Below are 21,909 nucleotides of genomic sequence, written 5' to 3'. Positions count from 1 at the left end.
AATCATGCTCTTTGAATGGACAATATTATTTAGTTGTTCTATGCTTACTTGTTTTAATAAAGAATGCAGAGGCCTTTTTCTATATAATATTTAAGTGGGAAAGCCTATCAACATCTCTAAATTAATGTACTTACATCATCTAGTGTGCTTTGGGTTACACGCAAAAATAGAAAAAAAGAAAAAAGCTCAAGCTGATTTAAATAAGAAAGGTAATTAATTTAAAGGTAACTTAAAGTACTAAAAAGTACTGAGGACAGTTTCAAGTGGTAAAGGGCAATTGTTGGGGTGATGCTCGGGTGACCAGCAAATTAACTGGGAGCAGCAAGGTCCTGCTCGTGCTTCCTGGCTCCCAGACTCCCTCTAGTGCCTCCTATTGACAGAGTCTAACATCTAGATGGCAAAGCACAAGTGCAATTTGCAGAGGTGTCAGCCAGCATTACAAAACTGAGTACGGAAGCATTTGGATTTGAGAGACACTAGCTTAATAGTTATCACATCTCTCTACAGAAAATGATAGTTCAAAATTGCTGTCATGTGAAAAGGTAATCAAAGAGAACACAGCCAAGAAATGTAAGAAATGAGTATTATAGAAGTATGTCAGATAGTTAATTAATAAAAGCTTTGATGTTATTTTTCTGGATTATGTGATATGTTTGTTATCCGTTACTTTTCTGTATTTACACTGCAGTTTCTTTCCTCACTATAAATATTACCTACATATCTTTAAAAAATAAAATTAAACATTTACAAGCTTCCCCAGTAACATACAATGATCACAAAAGCCCAAGAATGAAGGTGGTAAGGAAAAAGCACTTCCCAATGTCTGCTCAACCCCAAGGGGAGCCCCAGCTCAGTGGACATTTTCTCCTGACAGTGGAAAAGGGAGAGGGAAATTCGAAGCCCTCCATGTGCCCTGTTTCCTGTCTCCCCAGCCTACGTTGGGCCTTCTGGGGCCCTGAGAACAGTCCTATCCCCCCAACCTGGTTCACTGGGCCTTGTAGTCAGTAAGTCAGTATAGTGTTTTTGAGCTGGATTGCAGAGCCATCTTTCCCTGTGTCTGGTCTCTTGTTAGGATCTCTATTCTTGCTTCTCGCAGGTGCATCCCATGGAGAGCAACCACCTTTTTTTTTTTGTATATTGATAGGCATACTCACTCCTCTCTAAAATGTTAACAGTCTATGTGTATTTCTCTGTGATTTTCTTTAAAGTTATTCTATGTAACTGTGTATAGGCTAATGAAACAAATAACGTTAAGCTCCTTGAAGGAAGGGATGGCCTTTTATTTCTTCATATTTCTTTTGTGCTTTGTATGAGAATTATATTCAGTTGCATAGAACAGAGATCTAAAAAATAATGGTTTAAGCATACTAGGTTTAGTACTGTCATGCAAAGTAAGCCCTGATTTAGCCTGTCCATGTCTTGGTTATGGCAACTCTGCCAGTCATTGCCAAAAAAGGCTTCTTCCAGCTCTGACATCACTAAGGAATGGCCCTGTCTTCTGTCCTGGCTGCTGGAGATCCAGGCATCACTTACAGGTTCCGGGCAGCACAACAGAGAAAGGGGAGGAAAGCATAAGCTTCCTCTTTAAAAAAAGGAGACTTCTGAAAGTCCCTTTGTGCTTACGTCCCACTGTCCAGAACTTGGATGCCTGAGCAAAGAAGTGCAGAATGGAGTCTTGTAGCCAGTTGATAAATGTGCCTGACTAAAAATTGGATTCCATTACTAAAGAAGAAGTTGATGAACATTTGATGATAATGCTGATAAGGTGGCAGAGTATTGGCCAAAGGGCTTCTCCTTGGGGAAGGGAGTTCAAAGACATTAAAGTTTAAGAGATTAAATGTCCAGGACAGCCGAGATGATAGAAAAGGTCTCAAGACAGTTTACTCAGAGAAGAGGACTTACAGAATTCACAGGCCTTTCCATGACCTTTCTTTTTTAACACTGACAATATTGCTTGGATTATTTTATGATTCTAGAAGTGTGTCTGTTAATTTTGGAAAACATGAAAAAAGAAGAAAATAATGTCCCCTACTTCCAGACCCAAGAGATGACCCTAATTAACATTTTGGTGTGCCTTATCTCTTCCTTTCACATGCAATTTTTTAATTTTAACAAGTAAAAACAAAAGATCCTGCTTGCTGTCTGTCATGGTGTTTTAACTGTGTTTTTTAAGAAACAACACATTGAACAGTCGGCCTCCCACCTTTGTCCTTGTTGGGTCCCCCACACCGTGATCCCTGCTCAGGGTAGTCTCCGTACTTCACATCAGAGTTTATTTTTTCTATATTTCAGCTAATAAAAACTTTCATATTCCCTGTAACACATTTTACACAAATGCCAGCTGAACATATAGCATTTCTCCCTTAGCTTTTTTTTTTTTTTTTTTTTTTTTTTTTTTTTTGCTTTTTTTTTTTTTTTTTTTAATAATTATTTTTTATTGAAGGGTAGTTGACACACAGTATTACATTACATGAGTTTCAAGTGTACAACACAGTGGTAGAACATTTATATACATAATTCTAGGTTCCAGCTATCACCCTACCAGGCTGTTACAATATATTGACTATATTCCTTATGCTATACATTACATCCCGGTTACTAATTTATTTTACCATTGGAAGTCTGTCCTTTTTTTTTTTTTTTTTTTTTTTTTTGTGAGGGCATCTCTCATATTTATTGATCAAATGGTTGTTAACGACAATAAAATTCTGTATAGGGGAGTCAATGCTCAATGCACAATCATTATTCCACCCCAAGCCTAATTTTTGTCAGTCTCCAATCTTCTGAAGCATAACAAACAAGTTTTTACATGTAGAACAAATTCTTACATAATGAATAAGTTACATAGTGAACAGTACAAGGGCAGTCATCACATAAACTTTCGGTTTTGCTCATGCATTATGAACTATAAACAGTCAGTTCAAATATGAATACTCATTTGGTTTTTATACTTGATTTATATGTGGATACCACATTTCTCTCTTTATTATTATTATTTTTAATAAAATGCTGAAGTGGTAGGTAGATACAAGATAAAGGTAGAAAACATAGTTTAGTGTTGTAAGAGAGCAAATGTAGATGATCAGGTGTGTGCCTGTAGACTATGTGTTAATCCAAGCTAGACCAGGGCAATAAAACATCCACGTATGCAGAAGATTTCTCTCAGAACGGGGGGGTGAGGTTCTAAGCCTCACCTCTGTTGATCCCCAATTTCTCACCTGATGGCCCCCCTGCGACTGTGCCTGTCTTAGGTTGTTCCTCCCTTGAGGAATCTTACCCGTCTCTGGCTAACCAGTCATCTTCCGGGGCCATACAGGGAAATGTGAAGTTGGTAAGTGAGAGAGAAGCCTTATTGTTTGAAAAGGTTAGCTTTTTACTTCTTTGCATATTAATGCCCTGTGGCTTCTATGCCCAGCATTTGTCTTGAGGTATCTTTACCACTTGGAAGAATTATGATACTCGGTAAATTTGATATGAGGCACGAATTCTATTTAAGGGTTGTAATTAGGAAGGAAGAAGAAAAGCTATAGAAGTAGCAGGCGGAAGAAAACATGGGAAGATTGATTATTTCTTTGATATATCTTCTTGTAGAGTAACTTCAGCATGTATAGGTTTTAAGCTACTACTTAAATTGCACACACACATTAACATAATAGGAGTATAGTTACATAACCAAAGCATATCTGTAATTACCAGCCATCTGCAGTGAAACCAAGAAAACCAGTTAGGCACCTTAGGCATTTGTGAAAACTTATCTATGATATGGTGGATATTGTCCAAATGAACTTGAACAGTCTGAGAGAAATCAGACAAATTAAAACAACCCATTCCTGGGGACTGTTCACATGCCATATGTTCTTTTAACAATAAATAGTTTGTAGTTGTAAGACTTTGGAGCGCTACAATTTGCACTTCTCCAAATTCTTGGTTGAGTTCCAACAGTATAGATCCAGTCCAATTTTGTTGTTTTACTGTATGCACAGGCCAGCTTAGATATCTCCTTCCTCATTCCCATGGCAGGTCCAGGAACTGGTGGGATGAGTGCATCTACAGCTGTAGCAGTGCGTGGATCTTTGTTGGGGTTTTTTGATGATCATCTTCTGGCATGAGTCTTCCAGAGGGTGCAGATGTTGGAAGTTCTTTTTCATATCGTATCTTAGTTCATTTTCGGGGTAGCCCAATTAGGCTTTGATCCTCTGTATAAACACAAACAGACCCTTTGCCTACACTTTTATATGCCCTTTATACCCTTGTGTAGAACTCGTTGGAGGTTACCACACAGGAACTGCCCTTTTTTTTTTTTTTTTTTTTTTTTTGCTATCACTAATCTACACTTACATGACGAATATTATGTTTACTAGGCTCTCCCCTATACCAGGTCTCCCCTATAAACCCCTTTACAGTCACTGTCCATCAGCATAGCAAAAAGTTGTAGAATCACTACTTGCCTTCTCTGTGTTGTACAGCCCTCCCTTTTCTCCTACCCCCGCATGCATGTTAATCTTAATAACCCCCTACTTCTCCCACCCTTATCCCTCCCTACCCACCCATCCTCCCCAGTCCCTTTCCCTTTGGTACCTGTTAGTCCATTCTTGAGTTCTGTGATTCTGCTGCTGTTTTGTTCCTTCAGTTTTTCCTTTGTTCTTATATTCCACAGATAAGTGAAATCATTTGGTATTTCTCTTTCTCCGCTTGGCTTGTTTCACTGAGCATAATACCCTCCAGCTCCATCCATGTTGCTGCAAATGATTGGATTTGCCCTTTTCTTATAGCTGAGTAGTATTCCATTGTGTATATGTACCACATCTTCTTTATCCATTCATCTATTGATGGACATTTAGGTTGCTTCCAATTCTTGGCTATTGTAAATAGTGCTGCAATAAACATAGGGGTGCATCTGTCTTTCTCAAACTTGATTGCTGCATTCTTAGGGTAAATTCCTAGGAGTGGAATTCCTGGGTCAAATGGTAAGTCTGTTTTGAGCATTTTGATGTACCTCCATACTGCTTTCCACAATGGTTCAACTAACTTACATTCCCACCAGCAGTGTAGGAGGGTTCCCCTTTCTCCACAGCCTCGCCAACATTTGTTGTTGTTTGTCTTTTGGATGGCAGCCATCCTTACTGGTGTGAGGTGATACCTCATTGTAGTTTTAATTTGCATTTCTCTGATAATTAGCGATGTGGAGCATCTTTTCATGTGTCTGTTGGCCATCTGTATTTCTTTTTTGGAGAACTGTCTGTTCAGTTCCTCTGCCCATTTTTTAATTGGGTTATTTGTTTTTTGTTTGTTGAGGCGTGAGAGCTCCTTATATATTCTGGACGTCAAGCCTTTATCGGATGTGTCATTTTCAAATATATTCTCCCATACTGTAGGGATCCTTCTTGTTCTATTGATGGTGTCTTTTGCTGTACAGAAGCTTTTCAGCTTAATATAGTCCCACTTACTCATTTTTGCTGTTGTTTTCCTTGCCCGGGGAGATATGTTCAAGAAGAGGTCACTCATGTTTATGTCTAAGAGGTTTTCGCCTATGTTTTCTTCCAGGAGTTTAATGGTTTCATGGCTTACATTCAGGTCTTTGATCCATTTTGAGTTTACTTTTGTATATGGGGTTAGACAATGGTCCAGTTTCATTCTCCTACATGTAGCTGTCCAGTTTTGCCAGCACCACCTGTTGAAGAGACTGTCATTTCGCCATTGTATGTCCATGGCTCCTTTATCAAATATTAATTGACCATATATGTCTGGGTTAATGTCTGGATTCTCTAGTCTGTTCCATTGGTCTGTGGCTCTGCTCTTGTGCCAGTACCAAATTGTCTTGATTACTATGGCTTTATAGTAGAGCTTGAAGTTGGGGAGTGAGATCCCCCCTACTTTATTCTTCTTTCTCAGGATTGCTTTGGCTATTCGGGGTCTTTGGTGTTTCCATATGAATTTTTGAATTATTTGTTCCAGTTCATTGAAGAATGTTGCTGGTAGTTTCATAGGGATTGCATCAAATCTGTATATTGCTTTGGGCAGGATGGCCATTTTAACGATATTAATTCTTCCTAGCCACGAGCATGGGATGAGTTTCCATCTGTTAGTGTCCCCTTTAATTTCTCTTAAGAGTGACTTGTAGTTTTCAGAGTATAAGTCTTTCACTTCTTTGGTTAGGTTTATTCCTAGGTATTTTATTTTTTTTGATGCAATTGTGAATGGAGTTGTTTTCCTGATTTCTCTCTCTGTTGGTTCATTGTTAGTATATAGGAAAGCCACAGATTTCTGTGTGTTGATTTTGTATCCTGCAACTTTGCTGTATTCCGATATCAGTTCTAGTAGTTTTGGGGTGGAGTCTTTAGGGTTTTTTATGTACAGTATCATGTCATCTGCAAATAGTGACAGTTTAACTTCTTCTTTACCAATCTGGATTCCTTGTATTTCTTTATTTTGTCTGATTGCCGTGGCTAGGACCTCCAGTACTATGTTAAATAACAGTGGAGAGAGTGGGCATCCCTGTCTAGTTCCCGATCTCAGAGGAAATGCTTTCAGCTTCTCGCTGTTCAATATAATGTTGGCTGTGGGTTTATCATAGATGGCCTTTATTATGTTGAGGTACTTGCCCTCTATTCCCATTTTGCTGAGAGTTTTTAACATGAATGGATGTTGAACTTTGTCAAATGCTTTTTCAGCATCTATTGAGATGATCATGTGGTTTTTGTCTTTCTTTTTGTTGATGTGGTGGATGATGTTGATGGACTTTCGAATGTTGTACCATCCTTGCATCCCTGGAATGAATCCCACTTGGTCATGGTGTATGATCCTTTTGATGTATTTTTGAATTCGGTTTGCTAATATTTTGTTGAGTATTTTTGCATCTACGTTCATCAGGGATATTGGTCTGTAGTTTTCTTTTTTGGTGGGGTCTTTGCCTGGTTTTGGTATTAGGGTGATGTTAGCTTCATAGAATGAGTTTGGGAGTATCCCCTCCTCCTCTATTTTTTGGAAGACTTTAAGGAGAATGGGTATTATGTCTTCCCTGTATGTCTGATAAAATTCCGAGGTAAATCCATCTGGCCCGGGGGTTTTGTTCTTTGGTAGTTTTTTGATTACCTCTTCAATTTCATTGCTGGTAATTGGTCTGTTTAGATTTTCTGTTTCTTCCTGGGTCAATCTTGGAAGGTTATATTTTTCTAGGAAGTTGTCCATTTCTCCTAGGTTTCCCAGCTTGTTAGCATATAGGTTTTCATAGTATTCTCCAATAATTCTTTGCATTTCCGTGGGGTCCGTCGTGATTTTTCCTTTCTCGTTTCTGATACTGTTGATTTGTGTTGACTCTCTTTTCTTCTTAATAAGTCTGGCTAGAGGCTTATCTATTTTGTTTATTTTCTCGAAGAACCAGCTCTTGGTTTCATTGATTTTTGCAATTGTTTTATTCTTCTCAATTTTATTTATTTCTTCTCTGATCTTTATTATGTCCCTCCTTCTGCTGACCTTAGGCCTCATCTGTTCTTCTTTTTCCAATTTCGATAATTGTGACATTAGACCATTCATTTGGGATTGCTCTTCCTTTTTTAAATATGCTTGGATTGCTATATACTTTCCTCTTAAGACTGCTTTTGCTGTGTCCCACAGAAGTTGGGGCTTAGTGTTGTTGTTGTCATTTGTTTCCATATATTGCTGGATCTCCATTTTGATTTGGTCATTGATCCATTGATTATTTAGGAGCGTGTTGTTAAGCCTCCATGTGTTCGTGAGCCTCTTTGCTTTCTTTGTACAGTTTATTTCTAGTTTTATGCCTTTGTGGTCTGAAAAGTTGGTTGGTAGGATTTCAATCTTTTGGAATTTTCTGAGGCTCTTTTTGTGGCCTAGTATGTGGTCTATTCTGGAGAATGTTCCATGTGCACTTGAGAAGAATGTATATCCCGCTGCTTTTGGATGTAGAGTTCTATAGATGTCTATTAGGTCCATCTGCTCTACTGTGTTGTTCAGTGCTTCCGTGTCCTTACTTATTTTCTGCCCAGTGGATCTATCCTTTGGGGTGAGTGGTGTGTTGAAGTCTCCTAGAATGAATGCATTGCAGTCTATATCCCCCTTTAGTTCTGTTAGTATTTGTTTCACATATGCTGGTGCTCCTGTGTTGGGTGCATATATATTTAGAATGGTTATATCCTCTTGTTTGACTGAGCCCTTTATCATTATGTAGTGTCCTTCTTTATCTCTTGTTACTTTCTTTGTTTTGAAGTCTATTTTGTCTGATATTAGTACTGCAACCCCTGCTTTCTTCTCACTGTTGTTTGCTTGAAGTATGTTTTTCCATCCCTTGACTTTTAGTCTGTACATGTCTTTGGGTTTGAGGTGAGTTTCTTGTAAGCAGCATATAGATGGGTCTTGCTTTTTTATCCATTCTGTTACTCTGTGTCTTTTGATTGGTGCATTCAACCCATTAACATTTAGGGTGACTATTGAAAGATATGTACTTATTGCCATTGCAGGCTTTAAATTCGTGGTTACCAAAGGTTCAAGGTTAGCCTCTTTAGTATCTTACTGCCTAACTTAGCTCGCTTATTGAGCTGTTATATACACTGTCTGGAGATTCTTTTCTTCTCTCCCTTCTTGTTCCTCCTCCTCGATTCTTCATATGTTGGGTGTTTTGTGCTATGCTCTTTCTAGGAGTGCTCCCATCTAGAGCAGTCCCTGTAAGATGTTCTGTAGAGGTGGTTTGTGGAAAGCAAATTCCCTCAGCTTTTGTTTGTCTGGGAATTGTTTAATCCCACCGTCATATTTGAATGATAGTCGTGCTGGATACAGTATCCTTGGTTCAAGGCCCTTCTGTTTCATTGTATTAAATACATCATGCCATTCTCTTCTGGCCTGTAGGGTTTCTGTTGAGAAATCTGACGTTAGCCTGATGGGTTTCCCTTTATAGGTGACCTTTTTCTCTCTAGCTGCCTTTAACACTCTTTCCTTGTCCTTGATCTTTGCCATTTTAATTATTATGTGTCTTGGTGTTGCCCTTCTTGGATCCTTTCTGTTGGGGGTTCTGTGTATTTCCGTGGTCTGTTTGATTACTTCCTCCCCCAGTGTGGGGAAGTTTTCAGCAATTATTTCTTCTAAGATACTTTCCATCTCTTTGCCTCTCTCTTCTTCTTCTGGGACCCCTATAATACGGATATTGCTCCTTTTAGATTGGTCACACAGTTCTCTTAATATTGTTTCATTCCTGGAGATCCTTTTGTCTCTCTCTATGTCAGCTTCCATGCGTTCCTGTTCTCTGATTTCAATTCCATCAATGGCCTCTTGCATTCTATCCATTCTGCTTATAAACCCTTCCAGAGTTTGTTTCATTTCTGCGATCTCCTTTCTGGCATCTGTGATCTCTTTCCGGACTTCATCCCATTTTTCTTGCGTATTTCTCTGCATCTCTGTCAGCATGTTTATGATTCTTATTTTGAATTCTTTGTCAGGAAGACTGGTTAGGTCTGTCTCCTTCTCTGGTGTTGTCTCTGTGATCTTTGTCTGCCTGTAGCTTTGCCTTTTCATGGTGATAGGAATAGTCTGCAGAACTGGGACGAGTGACGGCTGGAAGGACTTCCCTTCTTGTTGGTTTGTGGCCCTCCTCTCCTGGGAGAACAGCGGCCTCTAGTGGCTTGTGCTGCGCAGCTGCGCGCAGACAGGGTTTCTGCTTCCTGCCCGGCTGCTATGGAGTTAATCTCCGCTGTTGCTGTGGGCGTGGCCTGGCTCGGGCAGCTACTCCAAAGTGGTGGAGTCGCGTTGGAGCAGGAGCTGCTGGGAGGCTATTTATCTCCGTAAGGGGCCTCCCTGCTCCCTGCAGCCCAGGGGTTAGGGTGCCCAGAGGTCCCGGATTCCCTACCTCTGGATTAAGTGGCCTGCCCTGCCCCTTTAAGACTTCCAAAAAGCACCCGCCAAAACAAAACAACGACCACAGAAAAAAAAACAAGAAAAAAAAATTTTTTTTAATTAAAAAAAAAAAAAAAATTTTTATTTAAAAAAAAAAAAGGTGGTCGTTCGTTTTTCTTTATTCTCTGGTGCCAGCCTCAGGCCTCTGCTCACCGGTCTTTCTGCCCTGTTTCCCTAATATTGGGTTCCCTGTCCCTTTAAGACTTCCAAACAGCGCTCGCCAAAACAAAGCAACAAAAAAGCAAAAAAAAAAAAAAAAATGGTCGCGCGCTTTTCTTATGTCCTCTGTCGCCCAGCCTCCAGTGCCTGCTCACTGTTCTTACTGCCCTGTTTTCCCAGTATCGAGGGCCCTACACTCTGGCCCGGATGGCTGGGGCTGGGTGTTCGGCAGCCCTGGGCTCCGTCTCCCTCCCGCTCTGCCTGCTCTTCTCCCGCCGGGAGCTGGGGGGAGGGGCGCTCGGCTCCCGCGGGGCCGGGGCTTGTATCTTACCCCCTTCGCGAGGCGCTGGGTTCTCTCAGGTGTGGATGTGGTCTGGATATTGTCCTGTGTCCTCTGGTCTTTATTTCTAGGAAGGGTTGTCTTTGTTATATTTTCATAGATATATGTTGTTTTGGGAGGAGATTTCCGCTGCTCTACTCACGCCGCCATCTTCCGCCCCCCTCCCTTAGCTTTTTTCACTCACACTTTATTCTGCACCTGGCTTTTTCTCACATCAGCAGAGCTTCTCTCTTCATTTGCATAGCGTTTTCTTCTTGTGGAAGCACTCCATTTATTAAACACCTCCCTACTGATGGGCATTCCAGTTGTTTCTGATCTTCTGCTATTACAAACTATAAACAGCCTTTTATGGGTATCATTTGCATATATTAGCATGTTTATAAGGTAAATTCCCAGAAGTGGAATTGCTAGGTCAAGTGTATTTGTAATTTTGATAGGTGCTGCCTAATTGCTATCCACATGGATTGTCACAATTTACACTCCCATCAGCAATATAGGAGAGTATCTGTTTCCCCACGGCCTCATCAAAAGAGTGTATTTGCAAACCTCTGGATTTTTGTATGGTGAATTTTGAAAACCTATTTTGGTATAGCTTTGTTTTGAGGAAGGTTGACTTTTTTTTTTTTTTTAATCTCTGTCTTAACAGTGTTAAGTGCTGTCCACCGCTTTACCTTTCAGAGATCCTTGGCCATGCAGTGGTCTGTTTGATTTATAAACTTAAGAGGGTTATACCCCTCAACTGAACAGTTGCTATTTCTCCCTGTCTTCTAACCCTGGTAAATGCACCACTTATATTCCAGCTAAATGATTGTTTATGATTTTGATGGTTTAAACCCTGCTTTATTTCTTAAGATATTTTAAGTAAAAAAAAATTGGAATAAAGGGAAAACAAAAGCAAAAATGACTGTGAGAAAAGCAAGATGAAGCCAGCGATGAAGCCCATAAACCAAATGTCCTTGACACTTGTCACAGGCAGTGCACAGATATGACCAATGCAGAGAAACAGAGTTTAAGGCATCTCACCAGCACTCTGTCAGAGCCTGGCTTTTCTGAGGCTCTAATAATCATCAGAGAGTGCACTGAGGGGAGACACTCCTCCTTCCTTCACCGTCAGGCTCCACACCCAGGGGCCGCGTGGAAGCACAGCAGCAGGAACAGCTGCGGGCAAGGTGGGCCTGCAGGTGGGAGGGAAGAATGGCGGAGGAGCTCAGGCCAGCAACCTAGGGAGGAGCTGAGGGGAGTGCGCTCAGGAAGTGCAGTGGCCAGAGGCAGCTGCCTCCCAGGATTACTAAATGTGGATAGATTTAGCACTGTATATCAAAGTTTAGGAGTTGTTGCAAAATAATATCAACTTATTTCTAGCGCAGTTCTTACAGTGCTATGTGGCCTGCTTTCTCTAAGCCCTGATGTTCGTCAGATTCCTTTTTGGCATCTTGCCTTCTTTTTCTGGCCAAGTCATCCTTGGAGCTGAGCTCTGTAGAGGACAGAGGGATTGCCGTATGCATGGATAGCTACCTACATTGAAAGACAGCATCTGAGTTCCTAGCAGAGGAAAACATAATTCTAAGAGTGTTTAGGAAAGACTAGAGGCGTTCTTCATGTGTGTCTCAGATGACAATGCTTTGCTTTCCTGTACCCTTCAGTATGATACATGAAATTGTCACTGTAAATCTAGATTGAAAAACTAGTCATACTGTGATGGCAGCTTTGGTAAGAGATATTTGCTTGTAGGAGGGAGCATGAGAAGCAAAAATTAGTGTTAGAGTACTGAGGTGAAAATTTACCAAAAACCCAATGTTGTTATAATTACCATTTCAAACACAGAATCAGCATTGCTCAGTATGAAAATAAACTTGTTTTGCCTCTTTGATGCAGATAAAGCTATCCTCCCTCCAGACAAACCAAACAAACCCTTTTACTTATGGCACAATATTTTGCCTTTGCAGGCGTCCTATAAGCCACTGTTGAAGCAGGTTGTGGAGGAAATCTTTAATCCTGAGAGCTCAGATCCAGTTGATATTGAACACATGTCTTCAGGCCTCACTGACCTCCTTAAAACTGGATTCAGCATGTTCATGAAGGTAAAGTAACAATGAAGAGGTAATCCTGGGTTTGTTCTACTTGCTAGGCATGAAAATGCTGACACCCCATGAACCCCAGTGAGTCCCATATTTTGGCTCTTCTGAAATAAGGTGCAATCTTTATTTAACTTCTGGTGATAAGCAGCCTGACTTTTCAGCCTCACAAGCCTCTTTTGGCCGAAGCACCATGATCTCTTCCGACCAATATGTAAGGACACAAGCCCTCCAGGCTGGACTACTGAAAACTTTCCTCCTCCTGGCCCACATTGTCACCCCACATGAGTCTGTATACTGTTCACAAGTTTTAATGATAGTCTCTTGCTCTGAATTCTAGAACTTATTATGTAGGATCATGAGTAACTTGCTTGGTCATATCTCCCCAAATCCATTTGAAAAAGAGGGGTTTTTTTGACCCAGCAGACTCCCAAGTAACAAGTGCTAGAATTTCTCTGGCTAATATCAAGGGTAGATCAGAATTACTGAGCAGCCTTTGCAGTGGGGATGAAAGGAGGCAAAGTACACAAATGCAATCTATTTTTAATGCACTATATAAAGTTTCTAAATTTAAAAGGATCTAAACAAGATTACAGGCTGACCTCCCAGTCTATGCCAGGATTTCAGTTGTAATAACTTTTGCAAATAACAGAATATTTTGCCAGCTTCAAAGTGTTTTTGAAATCCTGAATTAATCTATGTGGAAGATCTCACCTTTCAAACCTCAGTAAATGTGTATGCCAGGAAAACTGGTCTGTTGTAAAAGCCAGAGGACGGAAGTCAGACTACCAGAGTCTAAACCAAGCAGGTCTCCTTCCTGCTTGTCCCAATTATCATCAGAGTCTGTTGCAATGCGTGGCTGGTGTATTTTCCCTCTTTTTTTTTTTTTGTTTTTTTGGAGTAATGCAGCACAGATCAGCTTCTCAAACATGTTCAGGGCTCCTGTGTTGAGTGTAAGCTCAGGGGTGTCCAGGAGCCCTGCACGGTGGCTAGTTTGTACAGAAACTTCCAGGCAAGATGTGGTCTCTGACTTCCTCCACTTGAGCACCTTCTTCCTTCATTCACAAGCTTGGGCTTAGCCCTGAAGAGAGACTGAAATAACCAAAGTGTGGACTTTCCAGCCCTGGTCAATAAGGTCTGAAGATGGCTTGACAGGCCCAGGAAGGAAAGTAGCAGCTGCATTCATGGGCTGGCCAAGGCCTGAGTGGAGGCTCGAGCCCACCTGCACTCTGCTAGCGCCCAGGTTTCTCATTTGCCGAGAGGTGTGGTGTTGGCAAGAAGACTGTCACTTTGCCAGCAATGTTCCAGAGAAAGAGGGTCCTGTGACCAGTTATGTTTGGAAAACACTGGGTAAAACAACAAATTAAATTGCTTCTTTCCTGCCAGACTTCACAGTGCCTTTAATATGCTAATGGCTATGCCTTTGCGGAGGCCAATATAGGACCTCTGTGTGGGAGGACTGTCCGCTTGTATTTTCCATCACTTCCATGAATAGTGACACACCACATGTTAAAATGAGCCTTTAAATTCTGCAGAGTGCTTTCTGCATTCCTTCCTGTGATCAGACTTCACTGTCTTAAAGCGGATTTTGCCTAGGAAGATGATTGGAGCTGTCCTGGGCCAGCCCTAGACTGCTGTGTTTCTCTCCACTTGAATCCCCAGTGTTTAGGCTCATGAAAAACTGCTCAGACCCCTCCAGACTGATCTCAAAGAGAAGTTTCCAAGTAATGGATTTAAGAAAAAGGCATTGTGTTCTCCCAGCAGCTGTCAGACTCCATTCCTGAGCCCCCAGCTGCCTTGCCGGGCCTCTGCTCTCCATATCCAGGAGCATCTCCTGTCTCTGCAGGAGCTGCGAGGGGCCTCACTGGGCTTGTGGCCACAGAGCCCTCCCTGACCCAGCACCAGGGGAGAACCTTCGGCGTCTCTTTCTACGTGGGCCTCAGCAGTTCGCTCTTCCTGCCATTCCACTGAACTCAGCCAGGACGGTGACCTCTGGCCCATGTGTTCAGTTTGAACAAAATTAGGATAAATGTAAAGAGGAACAGCGAGTAGGGCTTTGAGGAACTAGCCACGATCTCCCAAAGATCTACATCTTTGACATGCGGATAAGGCCATCAGGAGATGTCTTCTATTCTGCTTCAAGGCCCAGGGAGGGAAGAGGCTGCAAGATGCAGGTGGAGTCTAAGAGGCCTTGGCCACGACCAGTCTCCCTTATTCTGTTTTCTGTTGCTTCTCACTACGCAAGTTACACAGCTAACGTGTGGTCAGTGTGCACCAGGGAGACAGCCATTCCCACACTTAAACCTCTCAGCAAGCCTGTCAGCTAGGTTCTATCGTTATCCCTGCTTTGCCTAGAAGAAGCAGTCGATGTGAACGTCCAGAAGGCCAGGACTGGGTGGTGCTCTCCTCTGTTCTCAGGTGTTTTCCAAGGAGCACACACGGGAAATGGGACATCAGGGTCTGTCCCCAGGTCAGTCTTATTCCAAAGCCATGCTTTTACCCACAACATTTCTTGGCTCCAGGGTGCTGCTTGGCATTTTCTGGGAAATTAAATATTTCTGTGTCATTAATTCTTCTCTTCAGCATTATTCATTAGCAAAATGCTTCCTGTTCCAGTCAGTGTCCAGCTCATGACTGGTTACCAAGGAAGCCAGTGGGAGGGAGCTCTCCCTGCTGGTGCCCTGTCTGTTTTTCTGGGCCTGGGCCCTGGGACCGCGTGGCAGTGCATCCCCCAGGAGAAGAGTTGAGTCAGTCAGCGCTCACATATTCATTGTTTGTGAATGAATGTGCAGCCCACAGTCATCACTTTCTTGCCACTGCTGCCCAGCTCTTTGCCTCTGGGACCTGCTTGCCCAGCTCTCACTTTTGACCAACTGGTGATGAGCCTAAAAGAAACAAAAAGACAGAGCCTGATGACATGCAGGCATCCATGCAGGAGCCTTCCTGTGCTTAGGGTTCTGCCCTACACATGGGAAAATTCTAGAACTGAGAGGAGCTGAGCTGCTAGTCTGTTCCCTCCTTGTCTCTGGACTCACAGTTGAGGTTGGCTCAGGTTGCCAGGGGATTCTGCCCTGTGTGTAGGAACTGTGCCGGGGATGAAGGCGACAGAGAAGTCGGCAAGAGATGTGCTGGGCACTGGAGCCAGCAGACAAACCCAGGGGATGTGCTGCAGGCACCCAAAGTGCATAAGAGAAGGAACAGAGGAGAGGGTTTTCCAGGCCCCATGTGTCACCAGGGCTCTACGCCCTTTGGGCACATTCCCGTGGCTGCACTTATACACTGTGTCATAATTACACACATTAGCTGTTTCTCCAGACTGTTTTCCAACTGCACAGCTTGATGTACTGCACAATAGTAGTTAGAGATATCAATTCAGTGAATCTAATCAGCATTTTTTTTTAAAAAAAGAATGGGACTGACTAGCAAGGTGAACAAAATAACACAGTCACACACACATGTACACGTATGATTTAAATATGTTCCTTGCTATCGGTCACAATCCAAAGAATGTGAAAGCTCTGGCTGTGAGGAGACGGCTGACCCAGGTCCTACTGTGTGCCATGCCCTGGCTTCAGGCTTCCACACAGCATACCCTCACCACAGTGGTGAGGGGAGCCACGTGGCCCTCCTGGGACACTCATTCAGAAAGCAGCTCCGCTTCCAGTCGTCGGCCTCCTGACTTACTGCCCTTCAGCCGAAAGCTCCTTTTAAACAACCTCACCCTTGTGAGAAGGGAGCAGCCTGATCAGTTTGCCCCAGTGACCCTCAAAGGAGGTCCTGACCCTCCTTTCCAGTAGCCGCTAAGTGAGGTGAAGCCGGGCATTGTTTTGTCCATCACGTCACCCCAGAGAAGCAGCGGCCCATCCGTTCCCACTCGACATGAGCTTGATGTGCATGGGGGAGACGGAAGCCTGCCTCTGCCTCTGCCAGAGACCCAGTGGTCTCTTCTCGGGTCCACACAGACAGCGTAGAACTGGTTTCTTCCAACTTCTTTGTCTCTCTGGAGAACAGGAGAAGCCAAAGGGCTTATTTTGTGGTGTGAGAACTCATAAGCTCCAGGACACACATCCTAAGGGTCTCAGTTTAACATCTCTAATTGTTTTGTTTGGGTTTGTAAATAATAGAAGGTCATCTGTTGTATGCTGCTTAACAGCATTCACTTCATTCTACTGCTTCTGTTTATTTACAAGAGGCATCAGAGAGTCACTGTAAATAAGTTCCCAGGAGCTAGAACTTGAGCTCCTCTGCTTACTAGCTGTGTGACCTTGCACATGTCACTTAACCTCTCTGTGTCTCAGTTTTCTCATCTGTGAAATGGTGATAATAATAGTCCCTACATGACAGGGATGCTGTGAGGATTAAATGAGTTAATACATGCAAAGCACTCAGAACAGTGCCTGGCCCACACTAAGTGCCATGTAAGTATTTGTTAGTCTTATTTTTACGAGTTTGTGATCCCCACCAGACTGACTCTGTAGGAAAAAAATCCACCTTGAGTGTCTGTATCCCTGAGCAAAGCCAGTGCTTGGGCATTTGGTGTATACAATCTAACTGCCGAGTAAACAAGTGAATTAAATAGAAGAGAGTAGACATGTCCCCTGAAGGTCACAAGCATTTCGTATTTCACCATTGATTCGCTCTTGCTGAGAGACTTGGGGTTCTGCATGTCCTTGATTCAAGCCCGTGGGAACCATATTTATATGGCTGTGATGTGTTTTTCCAGACTCCCTTTTTCTTCTCCATTGTGACTCTCCCCTATTGATCTCCTCAATGTCAGGGGACATAAACTGTCCCTCCTGGGACAAACTATAGGGAGTCAGTGAAATTCTGTACATGTGCCATGATATGATGGTTTAAGGGACTAGAGGCCAGCAGGACCAGAGCCTGGCCACCCAGGACACAGAGGCAGAAGCCCCTAACAACTCCAGGCCCTGTCTGCTGGGTGTACTTCAGAGGCTCAGCATCCACATGCTGGGAGAGAGCAAGTTCTCTGCTCCGCAAGGGCCACTGCTCCTGGTGGCCCAAGCCCCGGGGGGAATGCAGGCCTGTCCCGGATCCTTGGAAGTAGTTCACAGGAATCAGTCTTACTTATGCCAGTTTGGCAGGCAATGGAAGTTAGAAAAATGCCTGTATATCTAAGATTCTCTGTATCAAACAAATCCCCTAGGTGGGTGGAAGTCAAGGAAGCTGGATTTTGCCCTTACCAAAGTCAGAACCTCATTTTGCATCACTTTCGCAACTTGTTAAAATCACTTTCTTTAGTGGCTTTAGCATGCTCTCCTGTCAGAGGAGTCTGTCATTCCCACCTCTTCTGGTTATCTATTGCTGCAAAAGAAGTCATCCCAAAACGTTTGAAATACTGTTGATGATTTATTTTGCTCATGAGCCTTCACTCCGGGCAGAGCTCAGCAGAGGAAGACTCACCTCCAAGATGGCATGCTCACATGGTCAGCAAGCAGGTCCTGACCACCAGCTCAGCTGGGCCTGAGCTAAGGACTCAGGTCCTCTCCACATAGGCCTCTCCATGTGGCCCAGGCTTCCTTACAGCATGGCAGCTGCATTCCGAGGACAAGCATCCTGGGAGAGCCAGGCGGAAGCCTCAGCCTTCCCACCACGCCCCTCGCATAGCACTCAGCTTGTTAAGGCGGTCACAGGTGCCCACTGGGCTTGAAGAGGGAGCAAGAGCATGGGGAGCAGAAAATACTGTTGTGGCCGCTTTGGGAAAATACAGTCTGCACTCCACCTAAGTATGCACGTGACAGTCCAGCCTAACAAGGGCACTGTTTGGCTGATTCTAAGAGTCGTCCCTCTAATCTAGAGGACAGTAAATTCACTCATGCTCCTGACCTGCTTCCAAAATACCTGAGCCCAGAAAGGCTTTGATAATGAAAGCCTGCTGCTATTTGTCATAGTCTTTTTTAATAATGTAATTTCAAAACAAAAAACAAAAGAACTTCCATAGTGATAAGAAACTGAGCTGCTGGACTTTCCTCTCTCAAGCTGGTTCCTGCAGGCCCTGAAAGGTAAAGCAGACAAGTGGGAAGCAGCCTGAGTGTGCCCCCAAGAGCCTTCGTCCTGTGGTCCTGAGGCAGTGTTTAAATCAGCTAAATGCACTTCTCAACCAGAGGATAGACTTGTGAGCTGCAGAAAGCTGTGGGCTTCAGAGGGCAGTGCCCTGGGGCCGGGGGCCATCAAATGGGAGAACAGCTCTGGCAGAACCTGACGTTCTTCAGCCAAGCCTGCTCCCCACAATGCTTGTGCCCAGAGCACCTTGATCTCCTTAGAGGGAAGCTTGATTGATAGTGATCTAATGAATAAATCAAAACACACCTTACCCCCCCTCACTTCGAAGCTAATTTAATTTAAAACTAGCATGTCTAACAGACAGCACTTTTAAAATGCATTTCTGGAATTTGTGGTTTGGATTTCAGTTTCCTGAAAATAATATATTTTATATCTACTCCATGTGTTTGGACCCTAACTTGTTTTGACTAAAGGACATGATTTGTCAAGATGTTTTCTCTGCTGGAATTGGCAGAAAGATGGTGTTTTATCTACCAAAATTACATGAGGCCCTTTTACCTCCTTTTATGTTTTTTAAGTTTTTGTTGTTCCATTTCTTACATGGCCATGCTTAATGGAAAAAATAAAAGATTTACAAAAAAGACTCAAAGAAGACCCAGAGCTTGCCTCTGGGCCCTTTATTTGAGTTGCTATCAGAGCCCCATTGCCTTAGGTGGCAGGAAAGGAAGGCCCACAAAGGGACATGGAACAATTGCTCAGGCAGGCCCTGAAAAGCCAGGGCAGAGAAGGGATGTGAGCTGAAGCTCTTTCAGTTGCAATTAAGATCCCAACAAGCTGCTCAATTTAAGCAAAGAAAGGAAAATTTGCTGTGGGGAGCAGGGACTGTCTCAGGGAACCCATGGGCAGCAATCCCGAGGCCTCAGGAAGGAGTGGGACTGAGCACCCAAAAGCCACAGAGAAACCAGACGGTTCTCTGAGACTTGCTCTGTCCTGCAGAAGATTCTAAGAAGAGTGGCCAGCATGTTGTGAATGCTCAATAAATATTAGCTGAATGAATGACAGGGTAGCTATGCCGCCACTTTGGTTCTTCCTAGGAGCTCAGTATTGACTGAGCCTTATCTAGCTTAGGTCAAGTGTTAATTCTGGGGGAAGGGTCTTGAGTTGGCCCTGCCTGGGTCAGGGGCTTGTTCCTGAGAAGCTCAACCATGGCTGAGGGGCAGGAGCACACTCTAACCTCACAGCTGCAGGGACCCACTCCACGGCCTGGGAAGAGGGCACACTGTTCACGTGTGGGCTGGACAGATGCCTGCAGATGCACACACAGCAAGGGTGAAGTGCGCTGCAGGGACCAGGGACAACAATGATGAGTCTCAGGTGAAATGCAATGTCAGAGCCTTGGACTGTAAGACATGCCTACGGGTCATCTAGTGCAGCTCCTCACTGTTTACATAAAAAAACAAGACTCAGATGAGCTGCTGGCTTAGTTCCATTATACTTAATGACATTTCTGACAAGAAAACATCTCAGCATTTGGTGTTTGTTGGTTAAATCAGTACATGCCCTGGAATTCCTGTTTGCAGCACTATTTATACCCGTTGTTTATATTTCCTTTCTCTTAATTATGCTCCATACTACGAGGCAAGGTTGGATTTTTGTCTGACATTTGCTAAATAGGATCCATAAGTGCTAGTGAGATGGGCTGTGGTAGGAATCATTAAACAAAAACAAAATCTTGGTTTTGGCCATCCACAAACTTTTCCTGTGAGCCATTATGGAGGGCCTCTTTTATGTGCTAGTCACTGTTGTGGGTAAGGACATAAAGATGAACTAGATACCCTACCTGCCATAGCATAGCTACATCAGGTAGCCTACTGTTTGTTAGGGAGATGGGCGAGAAAATTTAGGATTATAGGGAGGATAGATAAGTGGTGTGCCAGACAGAATGTGAGGATGCTGAGGAGGATCTCAACCAGGTGTTCAGAGGAAGCTTCCCCAAGGAGGTGACTGTTGTTAGAGCAGCAGGAGCTGGGAACAAAGCAATCCAGTGCCTTGGTGTGTTGAAGGAATTACAGGAGGTTCCAAAAAGCTGGAGCTCAGGGTGGCACATAGGGAGCAAAGGAGTGTGAGGATAGATCAGCAGCAGCTTGATCAGGAAGGGATGGAGGTTGAAATTTGGCCCAAAACACTGAGATGCCATTGACTATTGTTAGGAATATATAAGCAGTTTATAAAGATTGCCCTGGCCACAGTAATGGGGGAAACAAGGTCAGACTGGCATCAGGCTGGAGAGGGAAGGTGAGAAGGTGAGAGGTGGAGCTCAGGTAGGGTCATGGGAATCAGGCAGGGATGACTCCCTGGTGGAGGCCACAGGACTGCATGTAGATGGGATGTGGAGGGACACATGGAGGTCGCTGGCCTGTGTGGATGACTGATGGATGATGTTAACAACCTCTTACTGGGAAACAGGAATGGAGAACATGACAACTTGCATGTTGAGGGTTTAGCTTTGCAGCTCAAGCAGGGGCCCACAGTAGCAATCTGGGGCCACTGGCATATGTGAAGTAGGAACCGTGGATGGGGATAGGGACACCCAGGGAGGGTGTTCAGGAGAAGAGCAGGGCCAAAGGCCCAAGCAGTCAGGAACACAGCATGTAATGGAGCAGGTTGAGCAAGAGGAACCCTCTAAGGAAAGTGCAGGAAGGAAGGATAGAAACTGAGATTGCTTAGGAATAGGGGGGTGGGAGAAGTTTCCAGAAAGAGGAAACTGCCAGAGGCAGCAGGGAGGTAAGCTAAACAACAGAGTGGCTCTGTCAGCATGGAAAGATTTGGAATGTGATTAAATGAGTAAGTCTCATGAGGAACCTGCTAATTGGTGATGTTGCTGAAGAACTAAAAATACAGGGTTCTAAGAGATGAGAGCTAGTAAAAGGTTTTCAATTTGAAGAGTCTGTTTATAAGTGATGGGGTGTGGAGTGCATTTCACTCCGCAGGAAGGCAAACTTGGCGCTCCGTCTCAACCCTCCCCAGCTTACTAGTTGGGAGGTTTTGGACAAGTTACTTCACTTGAAGCCTCACTGTCTCTATCTGTAAAATGCAGCTCCTACACTGCATAGAGTCTGAAGATTGGTGAAGTAATGCTTGCCCACCCCCTGCTTTGTTTTCCCCCATAGCTCCCGTCACTGTCCTTACTCACCAACTTCCTCACTGGTCTAGCTTCTCACTGATGACCATATAAACTCCCCGACAGCAGGAATTCTTCTGTAGTTCCTTGGTTGCTGAAGCCTGATGCCTAGAGCAGTGTCCAGCCCAAAGTAATTGCTCAATAGTTATTTGTTGAGTGGATGAATTGGTGAGTAAAAAGCACAGAGCTAGACATGAAGCATTTGGTCGCAGTGGCAGCGCTCTTACTAT

At 43.6% G+C, this 21,909-nt stretch overlaps 1 protein-coding gene across 1 annotated transcript in view; it reads left to right on the top strand.

Annotated features, from left to right (window-relative positions):
* The window catches only part of SCFD2 (sec1 family domain containing 2), a 455,587-nt gene that overhangs the window by 415,947 nt on the left and 17,731 nt on the right, over positions 1-21,909 (top strand). Inside the window, exon 7 of the mRNA XM_057502226.1 lies at positions 12,346-12,480. Coding sequence (XP_057358209.1) covers positions 12,346-12,480 — 135 coding nt within the window. The remainder of the gene's footprint in view (positions 1-12,345; positions 12,481-21,909) is intronic.

This window comes from Manis pentadactyla, chromosome 5 (assembly GCF_030020395.1).
Source record: "Manis pentadactyla isolate mManPen7 chromosome 5, mManPen7.hap1, whole genome shotgun sequence".
Taxonomy (NCBI): Eukaryota; Metazoa; Chordata; class Mammalia; order Pholidota; family Manidae; genus Manis; species Manis pentadactyla.
The sequence above is the reverse complement of the archived record's forward strand: the minus strand, read 5'-3'. Positions and strand labels throughout refer to the sequence as shown.